General features: G+C 37.5%; 1 protein-coding gene across 1 annotated transcript; it reads right to left on the bottom strand.

The window, feature by feature from the left end:
• Positions 1-7578: 7578 nt before the first annotated feature.
• On the bottom strand, positions 7579-8496 carry LOC132108502 (olfactory receptor 51I2-like). Its single transcript, XM_059515202.1, has one exon. The coding sequence runs from the start codon at positions 8494-8496 to the stop codon at positions 7579-7581; it is 918 nt and encodes a 305-aa protein (XP_059371185.1).
• Between the last annotated feature and the right edge of the window lie 6817 nt (positions 8497-15313).

Below are 15313 nucleotides of genomic sequence, written 5' to 3'. Positions count from 1 at the left end.
TCACCATTGTTGAGATTCATGTCCGAACTGTTGATGTCTGTGTGTGTCATCATAGATTGACTTTTTCATGCTTGATAAAATCTTCTATCTGATTGTTGTAATACTGCTTGATCTCATGCTGCAGAAACCCATGGTTTGTGATGTGAAGATATTAATGAAACAATTGTTAGATTTAAAACAATTAGCATGAGTTTCATGAGGATTATAAATTCATCAACAGATAACCTCCATCACCTGACCTCAATTCTTTTTAGCTTTCTTTGATGCCGCAAATGTGTTTAACAAACACACCGTCACAACAGCCAAAAAAGACAAAAGATAGAATAAGAGTTAAGAGCCCAACTAATGGAAACACTAATCACTGTTATGGTGGCACACATTAGAGTTAAACCTCTGTTAATTATCAATAAAAAACTTGTGTAGAACAGAAATAAAGTCAGTCTGGTTAGTAATAAGTGAAGCTGGTAATGCAGTTTGTGGAGTTGTTTAATCCTCCTCTGGTGACATCTCCATAGATTTAATGTCTTCTTTTATCTTCAATTGATTTCATCTAAGGTTGTGGCTGAAGTCAGTTGTAGTTCTTGTGCTTCTGCTTATCTCTTTGTCTGTTCTTTTTCTTTCCTTCAGTGATTCTGCTTGTTAACAGGCTTATTAAGGCTGATATTACTTCATATTTAATATATACACAGATTTTGTGGCTCAGATAAGGTCCAGTTCTGGTTAATTTCTTTACTCTTGGCTGACATGTGGCATTGCTATGGCCTGCTTGTGGCTCAAATCTGGCAAACAGGAGCGGTCCACCCAAGTGCCATCATTCCACGCTGCATGTGGGCCAGATCATCTTTCCACGGGTGCCAGATGTGGGCCGGATCTGTGCCGACACAATGTTGCTATGTGGGTGGTGACATTAGATATAATGAAGGGAGACATGAAAAACAGACATTGCGTTGTTTTCATATGGATTACTTTATCACAGAATATCTGTTTTCGGCGGCACTTGTTTAGTTTAAAAGTAGACATGTCAAGCTTTCTATAGATATCTCTTTCATGTCTCTTCGTTGAGTATTCACGGAGTTACAGTTAATTTTAATGACGTGTTTGTAAATGAAGATCAGTGCAGACAAAGGCTGCAGACAGCACACCATGTTTGTTATCTTTATTTTATAAGTGCACAAAGTTTTGTTGTTATGTCTGTATCCAAAAAAAAGATGACCCTTTACAGATTCGATTGATGTATTGCTCTTATCTGTACGATTAAAACTGAAAGTGTAATTTAAGTTCTTTTCGGGGTTATCAGGAGAAATGACTCAAAATGCGTATCCGCGTTAATCGACTCCAGAGGGTCAAAGAGGATTCAGCTGCGGGGATCAGAGTGCCACCAGTGCAGAGCTTGCTCAGGAATGGCAGCAGGCAGGTGTGAGTGCATCTGCACGCACAGTGAGGCCAAGACTTTTGGAAGATGGCTGGTGTCAAGAAGGACAGCAAAGAAGCCACTTCTCTCCAAAAAAAACATCTGCAGAAAGTATAGTGAATGGACTGCTGAGGACTGGGGCAAAGTCATATTCTCCGATGAAGCCCCTTTCCGATTGTTTGGGGCATCTGGAAAAAGGCTTGTCCGGAGAAGAAAAGGTGAGCGCTACCATCAGTCCTGTGTCATGCCAACAGTAAAGCATCCTGACACCATTCATGTGTGGGGTTGCTTCTCATCCAAGGGAGTGGGCTCGCTCACAATTCTGCCCAAAAACACAGCCATGAATAAAGAATGGTACCAAAACACCCTCCAACAGCAACTTCTTCCAACAATCCAACAACAGTTTGGTGAAGAACAATGCATTTTCCAGCACGATGGAGCACCATGCCATAAGGCAAAAGTGATAACTAAGTGGCTCGGGGACCAGAATGTTGAAATTTTGGGTCCATGGCCTGGAAACTCCCCAGATCTTAATCCCATTGAGAACTTGTGGTCAATCCTCAAGAGGCGGGTGGACAAACAAAAACCCACTAATTCTGACAAACTCCAAGAAGTGATTATGAAAGAATGGGTTGCTATCAGTCAGGATTTGGCCCAGAAGTTGATTGAGAGCATGCCCAGTCGAATTGCAGAGGTCCTGAAAAAGAATGGCCAACACTGCAAATACTGACTCTTTGCATAAATGTCATGTAATTGTCGATAAAAGCCTTTGAAACGTATGAAGTGCTTGTAATTATATTTCAGTACATCACAGAAACAACTGAAACAAAGATCTAAAAGCAGTTTAGCAGCAAACTTTTTGAAAACTAATATTTATGTACTACCCGAATTCCGGAAAAGTTGGGATGTTTTTTTAATTTGAATAAAATGAAAACTAAAAGACTTTCAAATCACATGAGCCAATATTTTATTCACAATAGAACATAGATAACATAGCAAATGTTTAAACTGAGAAAGTTTACAATTTTATGCACAAAATGAGCTCATTTCAATTTTGATTTCTGCTACAGGTCTCAAAATAGTTGGGACGGGGCATGTTTACCATGGTGTAGCATCTCCTTTTCTTTTCAAAACAGTTTGAAGACGTCTGGGCATTGAGGCTGTGAGTTGCTGGAGTTTTGCTGTTGGAATTTGGTCCCATTCTTGCCTTATATAGATTTCCAGCTGCTGAAGAGTTCGTGGTTGTCTTTGACGTATTTTTCGTTTAATGATGCGCCAAATGTTCTCTATAGGTGAAAGATCTGGACTGCAGGCAGGCCATGTTAGCACCCGGACTCTTCTACGACGAAGCCATGCTGTTGTTATAGCTGCAGTATGTGGTTTTGCATTGTCCTGCTGAAATAAACAAGGCCTTCCCTGAAATAGACGTTGTTTGGAGGGAAGCATATGTTGCTCTAAAACCTTTATATACCTTTCAGCATTCACAGAGCCTTCCAAAACATGCAAGCTGCCCATACCGTATGCACTTATGCACCCCCATACCATCAGAGATGCTGGCTTTTGAACTGAACGCTGATAACATGCTGGACGGTCTCCCTCCTCTTTAGCCCGGAGGACACGGAGTCCGTGATTTCCAACAAGAATGTCAAATTTGGACTCGTCTGACCATAAAACACTATTCCACTTTGAAATAGTCCATTTTAAATGAGCCTTGGCCCACAGGACACGACGGCGCTTCTGGACCATGTTCACATATGGCTTCCTTTTTTTTTACATGATAGAGCTTTAGTTGACATCTGCTGATGGCACGTCGGATTGTGTTTACCGACAGTGGTTTCTGAAAGTATTCCTGGGCCCATTTAGTAATGTCATTGACACAATCATGCCGATGAGTGATGCAGTGTCGTCTGAGAGCCCGAAGACCACGGGCATCCAATAAAGGTCTCCGGCCTTGTCCCTTATGCACAGAGATTTCTCCAGTTTCTCTGAATCTTTTGATGATGTTATGCACTGTAGATGATGAGATTTGCAAAGCCTTTGCAATTTGACGTTGAGGAACATTGTTTTTAAAGTTTTCCACAATTTTTTTTCGCAGTCTTTTACAGATTGGAGAGCCTCTGCCCATCTTTACTTCTGAGAGACTCTGCTTCTCTAAGACAAAGCTTTTATAGCTAATCATGTTACAGACCTGATATCAATTAACTTAATTAATCACTAGATGTTCTCCCAGCTGAATCTTTTCAAAACTGCTTGCTTTTTTAGCCATTTGTTGCCCCCGTGCCAACTTTTTTGAGACCTGTAGCAGGCATTAAATTTTAAATGAGCTAATTAAGTGGATAAAAGTGTAAAATTTCTCAGTTTAAACATTTGCTACGTTATCTATGTTCTATTGTGAATAAAATATTGGCTCATGTGATTTGAAATTCCTTTAGTTTTCATTTTATTAAACTTTTCCGGAATTCGGGTTGTAATTCTCAAAACTTTTGGCCACGACTGTACACTAGCCGATTCAGACGTTGGTGGGCGGAGTTAATGTACATAGCCTCTGCCAACACTTAGGCTATTTGCACAAAAATCTAGCCATTTCATGTACTCTTGGGGGCCCCCTGGTGGCCATGGGGGCCTAAGGAGCCGCTTAGTTCTCTTATGCCTTGGGCCAGCTCTGGTGTAAACCCTTGTCATTGCAACAGCAGACAGGAGAAAGCAAGTTCATCTAAAGTAACGATAGGCGGTGGAATTGAGAAAGCCAGTACAACTGCTGAGACTGCAGTGGTCTTGAATAAGGTAGGGTGACCAAACGTGCCATTTTCCCAGGACACTTCCTTTCCTGTATTTCTATATTGTCTAAAACATCCAGGTTCCCTTTCGAGGGAACTTCGAACTGCATCTTCTAGGGGTCGCTTTGCGGAACACCTCATCATGACCCGTGTCTGAAGCATACATTGAAAAAACACCAACTTGTTGGCCAGGTGACAGCCTCCGACATCACTTCCAGCATGAGTATAAATAAGCACCAGGAGAGCACATCATTATCTTCTTCATCTTCACTGACTGTTTTGTTTGAAGCGTGCATCTGAAAGAACCGTTAAGGTGAGCCTTTCATTTCTGCATGATCTCCATACAGAGATAAAAAAAAAATGAAAGATGCTGTTTTCTCCTCGCATCCATCGGTTTTCGGCATGAAAGTAATCTGCCGACATCAAAGTGATGCGCGAAAGCGGCTATGAGGGAATGCCCCCTGTAAAAAGAGCTTACATTTTTATAAATAATTTATAAATAATTTTATCTGTAAATTTTTTTTCTTTCTCCAGGGGAAACATCCTCTCAATCTCCCTCCTTGCCATCTAACCCCCTTCCGAAAATCATCTTGCTTAAATGGCAAGGCATACGCAGTAGCAGGTCAGGCTGTGGCTTTATTACACACAATGCTGGTGCTTCAAGCATATCAGACTGACCTGCTAAGAGACCTGGATAGAGGCAGGGGCCTTTTTCTGATCAGGTAGCTGAGCTGCGCCGCACCACGGATCTCTCTCCGTGCTACCAAGCACGGATTAATTGAGTGATTAATTGAGTGATAATTGAGCTTTAGTGATGAACAGCTGCTGTTAACAAACAGAATTACTGAAGAAAAGAGAGAAAGGAACTACAGCTGACTTCAGACACAGCCTCACTCAAACCTGACAAGTTATGTTAATTCAAACTGTTTGAGGAAACCGATTGCCTTAAACCATTTAAGTTGAAAAAACTAACAGTTATGAGTACTCTGAACTTAATTCAGTTGAGTTCACTGAAAGAAGATGTACATTGCAATTAAGTGATTAAGTGATTAACTGAGTGATCATTGTGAATTAGTGATGAACAGCTGCTGTTAACAAACAGAATTACTGAAGAAAAGAGAAACACAAGAACTACTACAACTGACTTCAGACACAGCCTTAGATGAAATCAACTGAAATAAAATACATGAAATCCCTCAAGATCTGATTAAACAACCCCACAAACAGCATCACCAGCTCCACTTATTAATAACCAGACTGACTTTATTTCTGTCAGACTTCTACAGAAGATCTTATTGAGAATGAACTAAGGTTTAGATGTTGATTTATTGTTTCATTTGAAGTAACCATGTTAGAGATCAGTGTTTGCTTTAGTTGGGCTCTTGACCATTGACTTCTGTCTTAGTTCTTTTTCTGGCTGTTGGGACTTTATGTTTCTAAAACATATTTGTTCTAAATCAAAAGCCCAGCAAAAGTATTATAAGTGTTACACAAAAACACAAAAGGCTGCTTTTATCCAAAGTATAGTGTTTTCAGGCAAACATTTTTTTTCCTAACCTGTACCTAGGTATATTGGTGAAGATAATCATTCATTATTGAACTGATAGGAGTCTAATCTCTGATGAAACAAGTATTGTGTAATTAGTTGGATTGAGTCTAGTAAAAGTGATTCTAAGAACCAGTGGTTCTGTGATAATCAGTTAATATAAAAACTTTCCAAACAGTTTTGTCTTCTATGGTGTCAACTAGTCACACACAGACATCAATAATCGGCATATGAACCTCAACAATGGTGACCATAAAAAAAACATGCTGCAATGCATGCTGGGAGCCATGGATGAGTTTTGTTCTACAATAGTACCCAGCATGCATTGCAGCATCTTTCTTTATGGTCACGATTGTTGAGGTTCATGTTCTAATTATTGATGTGTGTGTTTGACTACTTGCTGTCATAGCAGAAAGATGTATAAGCACAAGATAATTGAAAAGTCATTTTTGACTGATTATGACATAACCACTGGCTTTTTTAATGTTTTTTTTTTTTTTTGTAATCATCTGAACTAATTATAGAACACCCATTTAGTCTGATTTTGACATTGAACAACTCCATAATTCATGATTGTCAACAAAAAAAATGCTATATAATAACCAATATCTGATAATGTTCTCTCTATGATTTTGATTTATAACCAACATGTCTCATAAACACATGGTTACAACAATCAGAGAGAAATAAACTGAGACAGAAGTCAAGGGTCAAGAGCCCAACTAAAGCAAACACTGATCTCTAACATGGTTACTTCAAATGAAACAATAAATCAACATCTAAACCTTAGTTCATTCTCAATAAGATCTTCTGTAGACGTCTGACAGAAATAAAGTCAGTCTGGTTATTAATAAGTGGAGCTGGTGATGCTGTTTGTGGGGTTGTTTAATCAGATCTTGAGAGATTTCATGTATTTTATTTCAGTTGATTTCATCTAAGGCTGTGTCTGAAGTCAGTTGTAGTAGTTCTTGTGTTTCTCTTTTCTTCAGTCATTCAGTTTGTTAACAGCAGCTGTTCATCACTAATTCTCAATCAGCACTTAGTTAATCACTTAATTACTTGAATGCAAAGTTTTAAAACTTACATGGTTTAAATCAATGCAATCTGTTTACTCAAACGGTTTGAGTTAAGTTTACTTGTCGGGTTTTACGGTGTAATTTATAATGATTTCTAAAGCGAGAAAGGGGAAAAGGCAAATAAAATTGACAAAGGTCAGAACTCCTGTTATAATGTAGATTGTCATGAATTAATATATTACTATTGCTAAATATTTTGTAACAAAAAGTAATAAAATATCTATTCATGAGTCTTAGACCTTTCCAGTGATATATAGTTTGGCATGATTTGTATTTATTTGTAATATAGTGAATTAAATCATCCCACTGAGGGGATGGGTGATAGTTAAAAGGATAATGCATTATATGACCTCATGAATAATTCTAACCAAATCTATTCCAGGTTACACCCTACATAAATACAAGACTTTATACAGAAAGTATAATGTAGCACACATCCAACAATCCTTAATATATTATAATGCATTTTAACTTGGGTTAAAATTATATATAAAAAATCATTACAACATGCATTATGAATACCTTTACAATGTTTTATGCATTTTTAAGACTTTAAGTAAAGTGTTACAGAATTTTGTCACAAAGATATATATACTGAGAAGGTCAACTGAATAAAATATTTCTATATAGAAATCAGAGAGGTGAAAAACAACATTTAAAAAAATATTAACAACATTACATTGCTTTAAAAAGATTAATGATAGCTTGATTGATCAATTAAAATTTATTTAAACTGTTTTCTGTGTAACAGTATTACAACAAAGCAGACTACTTGGAGGTTTTTAAAAGATGTTTAACTTTTTTGCGGATACCAGGAAAGTTTAGTCCATAAACAATAGGGTTTACAAAGGGTGGTATAACAATAAATTCCAATGAAAGGATAACAGCCAGCTCTATGGGAATTTCCCCATTCACAAACCGACTCAAAGTAAGCTCACAAAATATAGCAACTGAGAAATTTAAAAGGATTGCTATATGTGGAATACAAGTTTGATACGCTTTGCTCCTAAAGTCTTGTGAGCTTCTTTTACAAATTATAAGTATTTTGACATAGGAATATAATATAAAAATTAAAGGAATAAATGTTGTTGTAATTGTTACAATCAGGCCATAAATATTATTAATATTATGATTCACACAAGATAGTTTGACAATTTCGTAGTTGTGGCAGTATAGTTTAAACAATTTGTTACCACACATTTTTAGCCTGGCAGTCAAAAGAGCAGCACAACCAACACAAATCATTGGATAAAGCCATGCTATAACTAACAGAAGAGTTAGAAAGCGTGTGTTGATTATTTGTTTGTAACGCAAAGGATAACTAATTGCAACAAGCCTATCAAATGCCATTAGCATTAATATTGTAAGCTCATAAGCTGCATATGTGTAAATGACAACACTCTGTATGAGGCAAGCTTCAAAGGAGATTATATGTGTATCATACAGCAGATCTGTCAGTAACCTTGGGAAAAAGCCAGCTGTACCATATACAGAGTTGATGGATAAACATAAAATCAAAATGTACATGGGTTGATGCAATGTCCTTTCCAGAAATACAGCAAGAATAATGAGGACATTAAAGTATATGACAACACAGTAAAAAATACACCCCAAACTGAAAAAAGCATATTTTATGCACCCAAGATTTTCAAACAACGTAAAGAAAAAATATGTTCCATTTCCCATTTTCTTTACAAAATGGATATTTTCACTGACCTGAGGAAGAGAGAAACAATATAATTAATATAATTGTGGCACCACAAAAATAATCCATGTTCATCACCTTGGAATATAGGTAGCTCTATGTTTATAACAATATATGTTTATTGTGTTACTTTTATTGTAATGTGTCCTTTAATGTAAAGTCTTCAGTTAGATTGGTGATGTAATAATTAAATACTTGCTAGCATAGTAATAATTTAACAGTCTCAGAAACACACTTTACAAACATTTTAAAAATACCTTCTGATTTATATCAGGAGATTGCAGGTGAGTTCTGTTTTTGTTCTGTCACCAGTAGATGTGGGGGTTTTATACTATCTAACATGTCTCAGGAGCCCTGCAGTTGTGTATACACTGAACACTGCGAGAAAAGAGGAATTTCCGGGATTGTGAAATTTTAGTGAAATTGAAGGTTTACGACCCATGTACAAAAATTTCCCAAGCAATTGTGCTGAGTCCTGTACACGACCATACACTTGAGATGCACTGAGATATCCGGATACAGGATATTTCTGATTGCACACTAGACATGTTCAGAGATTTCCAGTACACCAGGCCTCATAAAAATTAACCTTGGTTTTATAGTAAAAATGTATACTATATGTTTTTGGCAGTTTGACTGCCATTTGTATAATGACAGTTCTACAAATAAGCTACCACGTAAAACTATGGTTAGTGTACCATGGTTAATTTATGGTTACCACGGTGAGTACAATAATCATGTTTTTTTTAATGTACCATGGTTAATATCGTAATTAAGGGAGCAAGCACTGTCACTTTTCTTAGGGGTGTTTATCAGTTAAAAATTAATCTTCCAGTCATTTTAAATATGTAGACTAGTTTAAATTAATCCGAACTGAATGAATCTAAACTCTTTTGAACAGAATTGCAAAATTTGAGTGAGATTAATAAAATAAAATCCACACTATTTGCGGTAGAGCTGTATCTTAGGGGGTTTGTTGTAGTTTGGTAATAGAGGTAATGAACAGTTATATATCATGCACTGACATTCCTTGCCTCGCATTTAGAGCTGATTCACACGAGACTTGCAATTCTGCAATGCCCTTGAATCAAATATTTTTGGAATCGACTCACTGTTTTTACCCCTCCCACCACAGCTGTTGTTTGAATTTACGCAGGTGTAAATTCTGAGTAAAAAAATAATGGAATAATTTAATTAGTGAAGCAATATCAGAAAGGAGTTTCTCAGAGAAAAACTGCAAAGAGTTTGAGGTTATCATAATGTACAGTGCATAATATCATCCAAAGATTCAGAGAATCTGGAACAATCTCTGTGTGTAAGGGTCAAGGCCGGAAAACCATAATGGATAACCATGATCTTCGGGCCCTTAGGTGGCACTGCATCACATACAGGAATGCTGCTGTAATGGAAATCACAACATGGGCTCAGGAATACTTTCAGAATACATTGTTGGTGAACACAATCCACCCTGTCATTCGCCATTGCCGGTTAAATCTCTATAGGTCAAAAAAGAAGCCATGTCTAAACATGATCCATAAGTGCAGGTGTTTTCTCTGGGCCAAGGCTCATTTAAAATGGAAACTTTTTGGAAACTGGGACGACCATGTCATCCAGACTAAAGAGGACAATGACAACCCATGTTGTTATCAGCGCTCAGTTCAGAAGCCTGCATCTCTGATGGTATGGGGTTGCATGAGTGCGTGTGGCATGGGCAGCTTACACATCTGGAAAGGCAACATCAATGCTGAAACATATGCTCCCATCCAGAAAAAAAAAATACTTGATTCATGTCATGATTACTTTTTGGGGAAAAAAGTAAAAGATCTTATAATAAAATTTTGTCAGAGATTTGTTACAATTTTTAATACATTTTATTATTTGATTAAACAAGGGTTTCTAAGATTTTTATTTTTATTTTATTGTGGATGAATTTACAAACTTTATTTGCAACTCATGTCTAGTATTTTGACATATTTTTTGTCCCATATATATTGCTATGGTTATTTACTTATTTACTTAATTACAAATTGTAGTTCTGAAAGTAAATCTTTGGGGGGAGTAAATCCAGAAACTTTCAAGTGTTTATGTGACTGCTGATCCTTTTATCAGCATGAAAAACAAACAATTATATTCAAATTCTAAAGTATTCAATTGTTCGGCATTGGTGGGAATGCCCACAAAAACGTCATATCCATTTATGCCTTAGGGGAAAACAAACCATTTAAATGCGGAGATCTTATTAGGCACTTGATTTTTACTTTTTGTGAAGATTTCGATAGATTTTTGCTTGGTGCAGTGCCGAAAAGTTGCTACCATATTTTCCGGACTATAAGTCAAACTTTTTTTCATAGTTTGGCTGGTCCTGCGACTTATAGTCAGGTGCGACTTATTTATCAAAATTAATTTGACATGAACCGAGAGAAATTAACTAACAGAAAACATTACCGTCTACAGCCGCGAGAGGACGTTCTATGCTGCCAGAGATGCTGCTCTGTGCTCCTGTAGTCTACCCCTGAGCAGCATAGAGCGCCCTTTCGCGGCTGTAGACGGTAATGTTTTCTCTTGGTTCTTGGGTCTAAATAAATGTGACTTATAGTCCGGTGCGACTTATTTATGTTTTTTTTCCTCATCATGACTTATTTTTGGACTGATGCAACTTATACTCAGGTGCGACTTATAGTCCGAAAAATACGGTATGTGGCATTCTGTACCTCTAATAAGTAAAAAAAAAAAAAAACCTGATCTGAAGATGTATATGACTGATGAACAGACTACCGGAGGTAGCACTGAGCGGGTAGCACAGTTAGGCTACACTATGGTCATTAGTCCTGTCCTCTACGCGGCTTACACCACAATCAAATAAATCTCACTCCCTGATATTTTGTGATGCCATAATCCATTAAAACCATAGGCAGAAATCGCTTGTCCCCCCCTAAAATATAATTGAAATATGTGTATTGTAAAAAATATCATAAAAAATTTAACTAATCGTGTAAGTAGTAAAACAATACAAATGCAAACGGAGCAACAACAAAAAAAGTTGTAAACATCTCGAGTCCCCCTGCTTTGCCTCACATTGCATTCCTTTTTTGGCGTTTTTATTACCAGTTATAGCCTATAACCACAGTTTTACTACAAATACCATGGTTAAACTATGGTTAGTGTAGCACAACATTGTTTTTACCATGGTTTAACTAATAACCAATAAGCATGTTTTTTTTCCGTATTTTATATACACATTTTCATGTTATATATTTATTTTATGGCATGTATTTGTGAAAATGATTAGGCAGCTGCAGCACACACCACATAGAATAACGCTGCACAGTTCAAAGCACAGCATTTTAATGTTACCTGTTTTGTCATTGTTACAAATATCTTTAATATATCAATAATAAAGTATGACAAGCTTTTTTACTCAAGTCTTTATCACTTCATTAAAATTAAGCAAAACAAAATGTCGAATGTTTACTTTACACAAGATGTCTTGTTCTCGTATAGGCTTGTAGTAAGTGGTCTCTTGCTCCATCAGGTAACAGAAAAGGTTGGGAAACGACACCTTTGTCCATTTTGTTGGGTCGTTTGTCCAGTCATAGACACCGTAAGGACAGTCTCAATACCCAATACGGCTCAGTTTTTATTCGTATGTTGCTCTGTCGAGCACAGAAATTATTTTATGTAGGCCATTCTGAGTCTACACCATGCTTTTTCAATGAGGGGGAAGGGTCTGTTTGCCCCCACGCCGACTCCGCCCACACAGCTATGACGAGACACTGAACAAGTCAATAATATTCAGACTCTGTCCCATTTATTGTGTGTGTTTTTGCTCCCCATGTGTTTCCTATGTCCATATTTGGTTAGTTTCCTTTTCCTGTACTGATTATCTTGATTTCATACCAGGCGTTCCTCGTGTAATTTCCATTGACACTAGGTGTGTCTCGTGTTCATATTATCCTGTTTGGTGTATAAATAGAGTACCCTATGTTTAGTTCAGTGTCCAGTCTTGAATGTCTTTCCGTGTTCCCCATGACTCTATTTGTTTAGAGCAATAAAGTCTGTATTATTTGATGAATTAATTCCTTGTCTCCTCATTCCCTGCAAGAGAGAAGCGTGACAGAAAACTGGACCAAAACAGATGACGGCTGAGGTCAAGCTGTGAGGTTTGTGACAGGCTTGTTGAAGGTTGGAGCAGTAGAGAGTATGTGGAGGCTAAAGTTTCCCAGCTCTCTGAAGCACTCATAAAGAATTCAGAAACTCAAAAGAACATTTTGGTTCCGTGTTTGCTGCACATTCTTCCGGATTAACTCATCTCTTTGTTAGATCCACACATCTTAAATATTGGTTGATCAAGCTTTTAACACCGATGCAATCACCGCTGATATTTAACAAAAAAAAAAAAGTATATGTGTGCGTTTTGAACAGAAACATCCTGAACACCAGAGACCGCACACAAACAAGCAATGCCACCTCAGTCTTTACTTGAGTTTCTACTTGCTGTTCGTCTGCACTACAGCTGTATTTTTCAATTTTTTTGCCTCTATGACCGGATCCTTAAAACCCAGAACCCAAGCAAGTTTGTAAGAAATGATCAAATAAGCCTTTTTCCCCAGAAAATACATCTGTATAACTTCGGATACGGACAACTCATCATTTACCTCTCCTTTTTAATCTCTGATTCAAGGCGCACTTTACGCACAACAAAATGTTACTCTAACCGCATTAAAGCAAACAAATCCTGTGCGGTATCATACCTTTTCCCCCTGGTACTGCTGACGGGATTTGTGCAGCTCAATCCAGGCCCGGGCATTGTGGGTGAATCTGTGGGTGCACCTGTTGATGGCGCGGCAGGCCTCCTTCCCCGCCAGCGAGTGGAGTTTCTTGCCCTGGATGACACCGGTTCGATCAGCTCCATACTACCTGGAGTGCTTGCAGATAGCCGGTCTCTGTCCACTTGCGAGGACGGAGCCTGGCGCGGGGACCTGAACGTCCAGCTCCGCGATGTTGGAGGGACGGCGGAGCAGGCGGAGAGAACGACCTCCGTGGTTGAGGGGTTGACTGGGGCCGGCGCAACGGTGGATAACAAGCTGGCCTTTGTGAGTGCCCTGAACCGCTCAGCTAACAGTGCTAGTCAGCGAAGAAGAACTGTCCCAGACAAAGTAAGATCACTCCAAACACAAGCATTGACTAAACAGAGACCAACTTTATTCTTTCAGACTGTTAATCATGCCAGAGTGGTTTGGGATTCCACAGTAAAGCCTAAAGGTATTTTAGGAGGACATTTAAATATCAGAAGCTTATTTCCCAAGCGAGATGAGATCAGGATATTGTTGTCTGAGTCCAACATCATTTTTCTATGTATTAGCGAAACTTGGCTGCATGATAAAATTCCAACTAATATAATCGATGTTCCGGGTATACATGTTTTAGAAAGGGACCGAACTGTGGGAAGGGGTGGGGGTGTACTGATATATATTAAGGACACATTCAATGCAAAGCAAATGTATCCAACTGTTGATATGTCAACTGAATGTCTATGTATTAATGTAATATTGTCGCAAAGTATGCAATTTCATATTTTAGTGGTATATAATCCTCCCTCTGCATGCACTGCAACACCCTGTGCAAACTTGGATGCGATGTTTAAAAACTTTAAGCACAAGAATGAGGTGATTGTCTTCTGTGATTTTAATATAAATTGGAAAGACAAACACTGCAGGAAAAAACTGAAAAATCTTGCGTCCAAACATGATTTTATTCAAATGATTGAAACCCCTACACATATTACCAGAATTACTCAAACACTAATAGATTTAATTTTCGCTAACAAACCTGACAGAATCAAAAAAACATATAATTTAGTTACTGGTCTATCTGACCATAATATGATTTTAATTGCAAGAAAACTGACAAAGAAAAGAATGACTAGATTTTTTAATCCAAATTGGTACCTATTTAAACTTGAAATCCCTCGTAAAAAGCAGACTGAATTTGAGAAAGAGCTAAAGGGTGTTAACTGGGATGAGCTTCAATAATATGATCAAGTAAACGATTGCTGTAATAAGCTTATGTCTACTATTGAGAGTATTGTAAATAAATACATTATAAAGCAAAAGAAATCCCAGAGAAAATTTCAGCTACCATGGATGAATGATAATATTCGAAAACTGATGAAAAGGAGAGACATTGCCTTGAAAACTTTTATTAAGACCCGAGGGGACACTGATTTGAAACTATTTAAATGTTTGTGTAACCAAGTTGTCAAAGAACTTAGAATGTCTAAATCAAATTATTATATTCAAGCTCTAACAGAGGCTAAAGGGAACGGCAAATTAATGTGGAAACAAATAAACAGTCTACTAAATCCAAAGGGTAATGCCACCCAAACAAAATATGTACTTAAAATGGGTGGACACACCATCAATGATAATGCACAAGTTGCTAATGAATTCAATAAATTTTTCATACAATCTGTTAACAACCTACCATCAAGCTTTTCATGCTGTAACGATATAGGCCTAACAAAAGTAGACCTGCTTGAAGGTCAAGATAACTCATTCCAGCTCATGGAGGTTGGTGAGACAGCTATTTTGAAAGCTATACAGGACCTAAACACCACCTTTTTAAGATATATTTTTAATTTAGATACAGCTTTTCTTAAAAAATATAGCAGCATTCTGGTCCAGCCTCTCACCAAACTTGTTAATATTTCCATTAAATCAGGACAATTCCCAGATGGGTGGAAAAATGCTCTAGTAACACCGATCAGGAGATGTCAAAATGTCTTGTAACTATAGACTT

Source organism: Carassius carassius, chromosome 28 (genome assembly GCF_963082965.1).
Source record: "Carassius carassius chromosome 28, fCarCar2.1, whole genome shotgun sequence".
In the NCBI taxonomy this organism is placed as follows: Eukaryota; Metazoa; Chordata; class Actinopteri; order Cypriniformes; family Cyprinidae; genus Carassius; species Carassius carassius.
Note: the sequence above shows the minus strand (reverse complement) of the source record. Positions and strands in the feature narration are given on the sequence as shown.

Bases quoted from the DNA above. Each gene is read 5' to 3' on its own strand.
- LOC132108502 (XM_059515202.1), bottom strand. From the start codon at position 8,496: ATGGGAAATGGAACATATTTTTTCTTTACGTTGTTTGAAAATCTTGGG.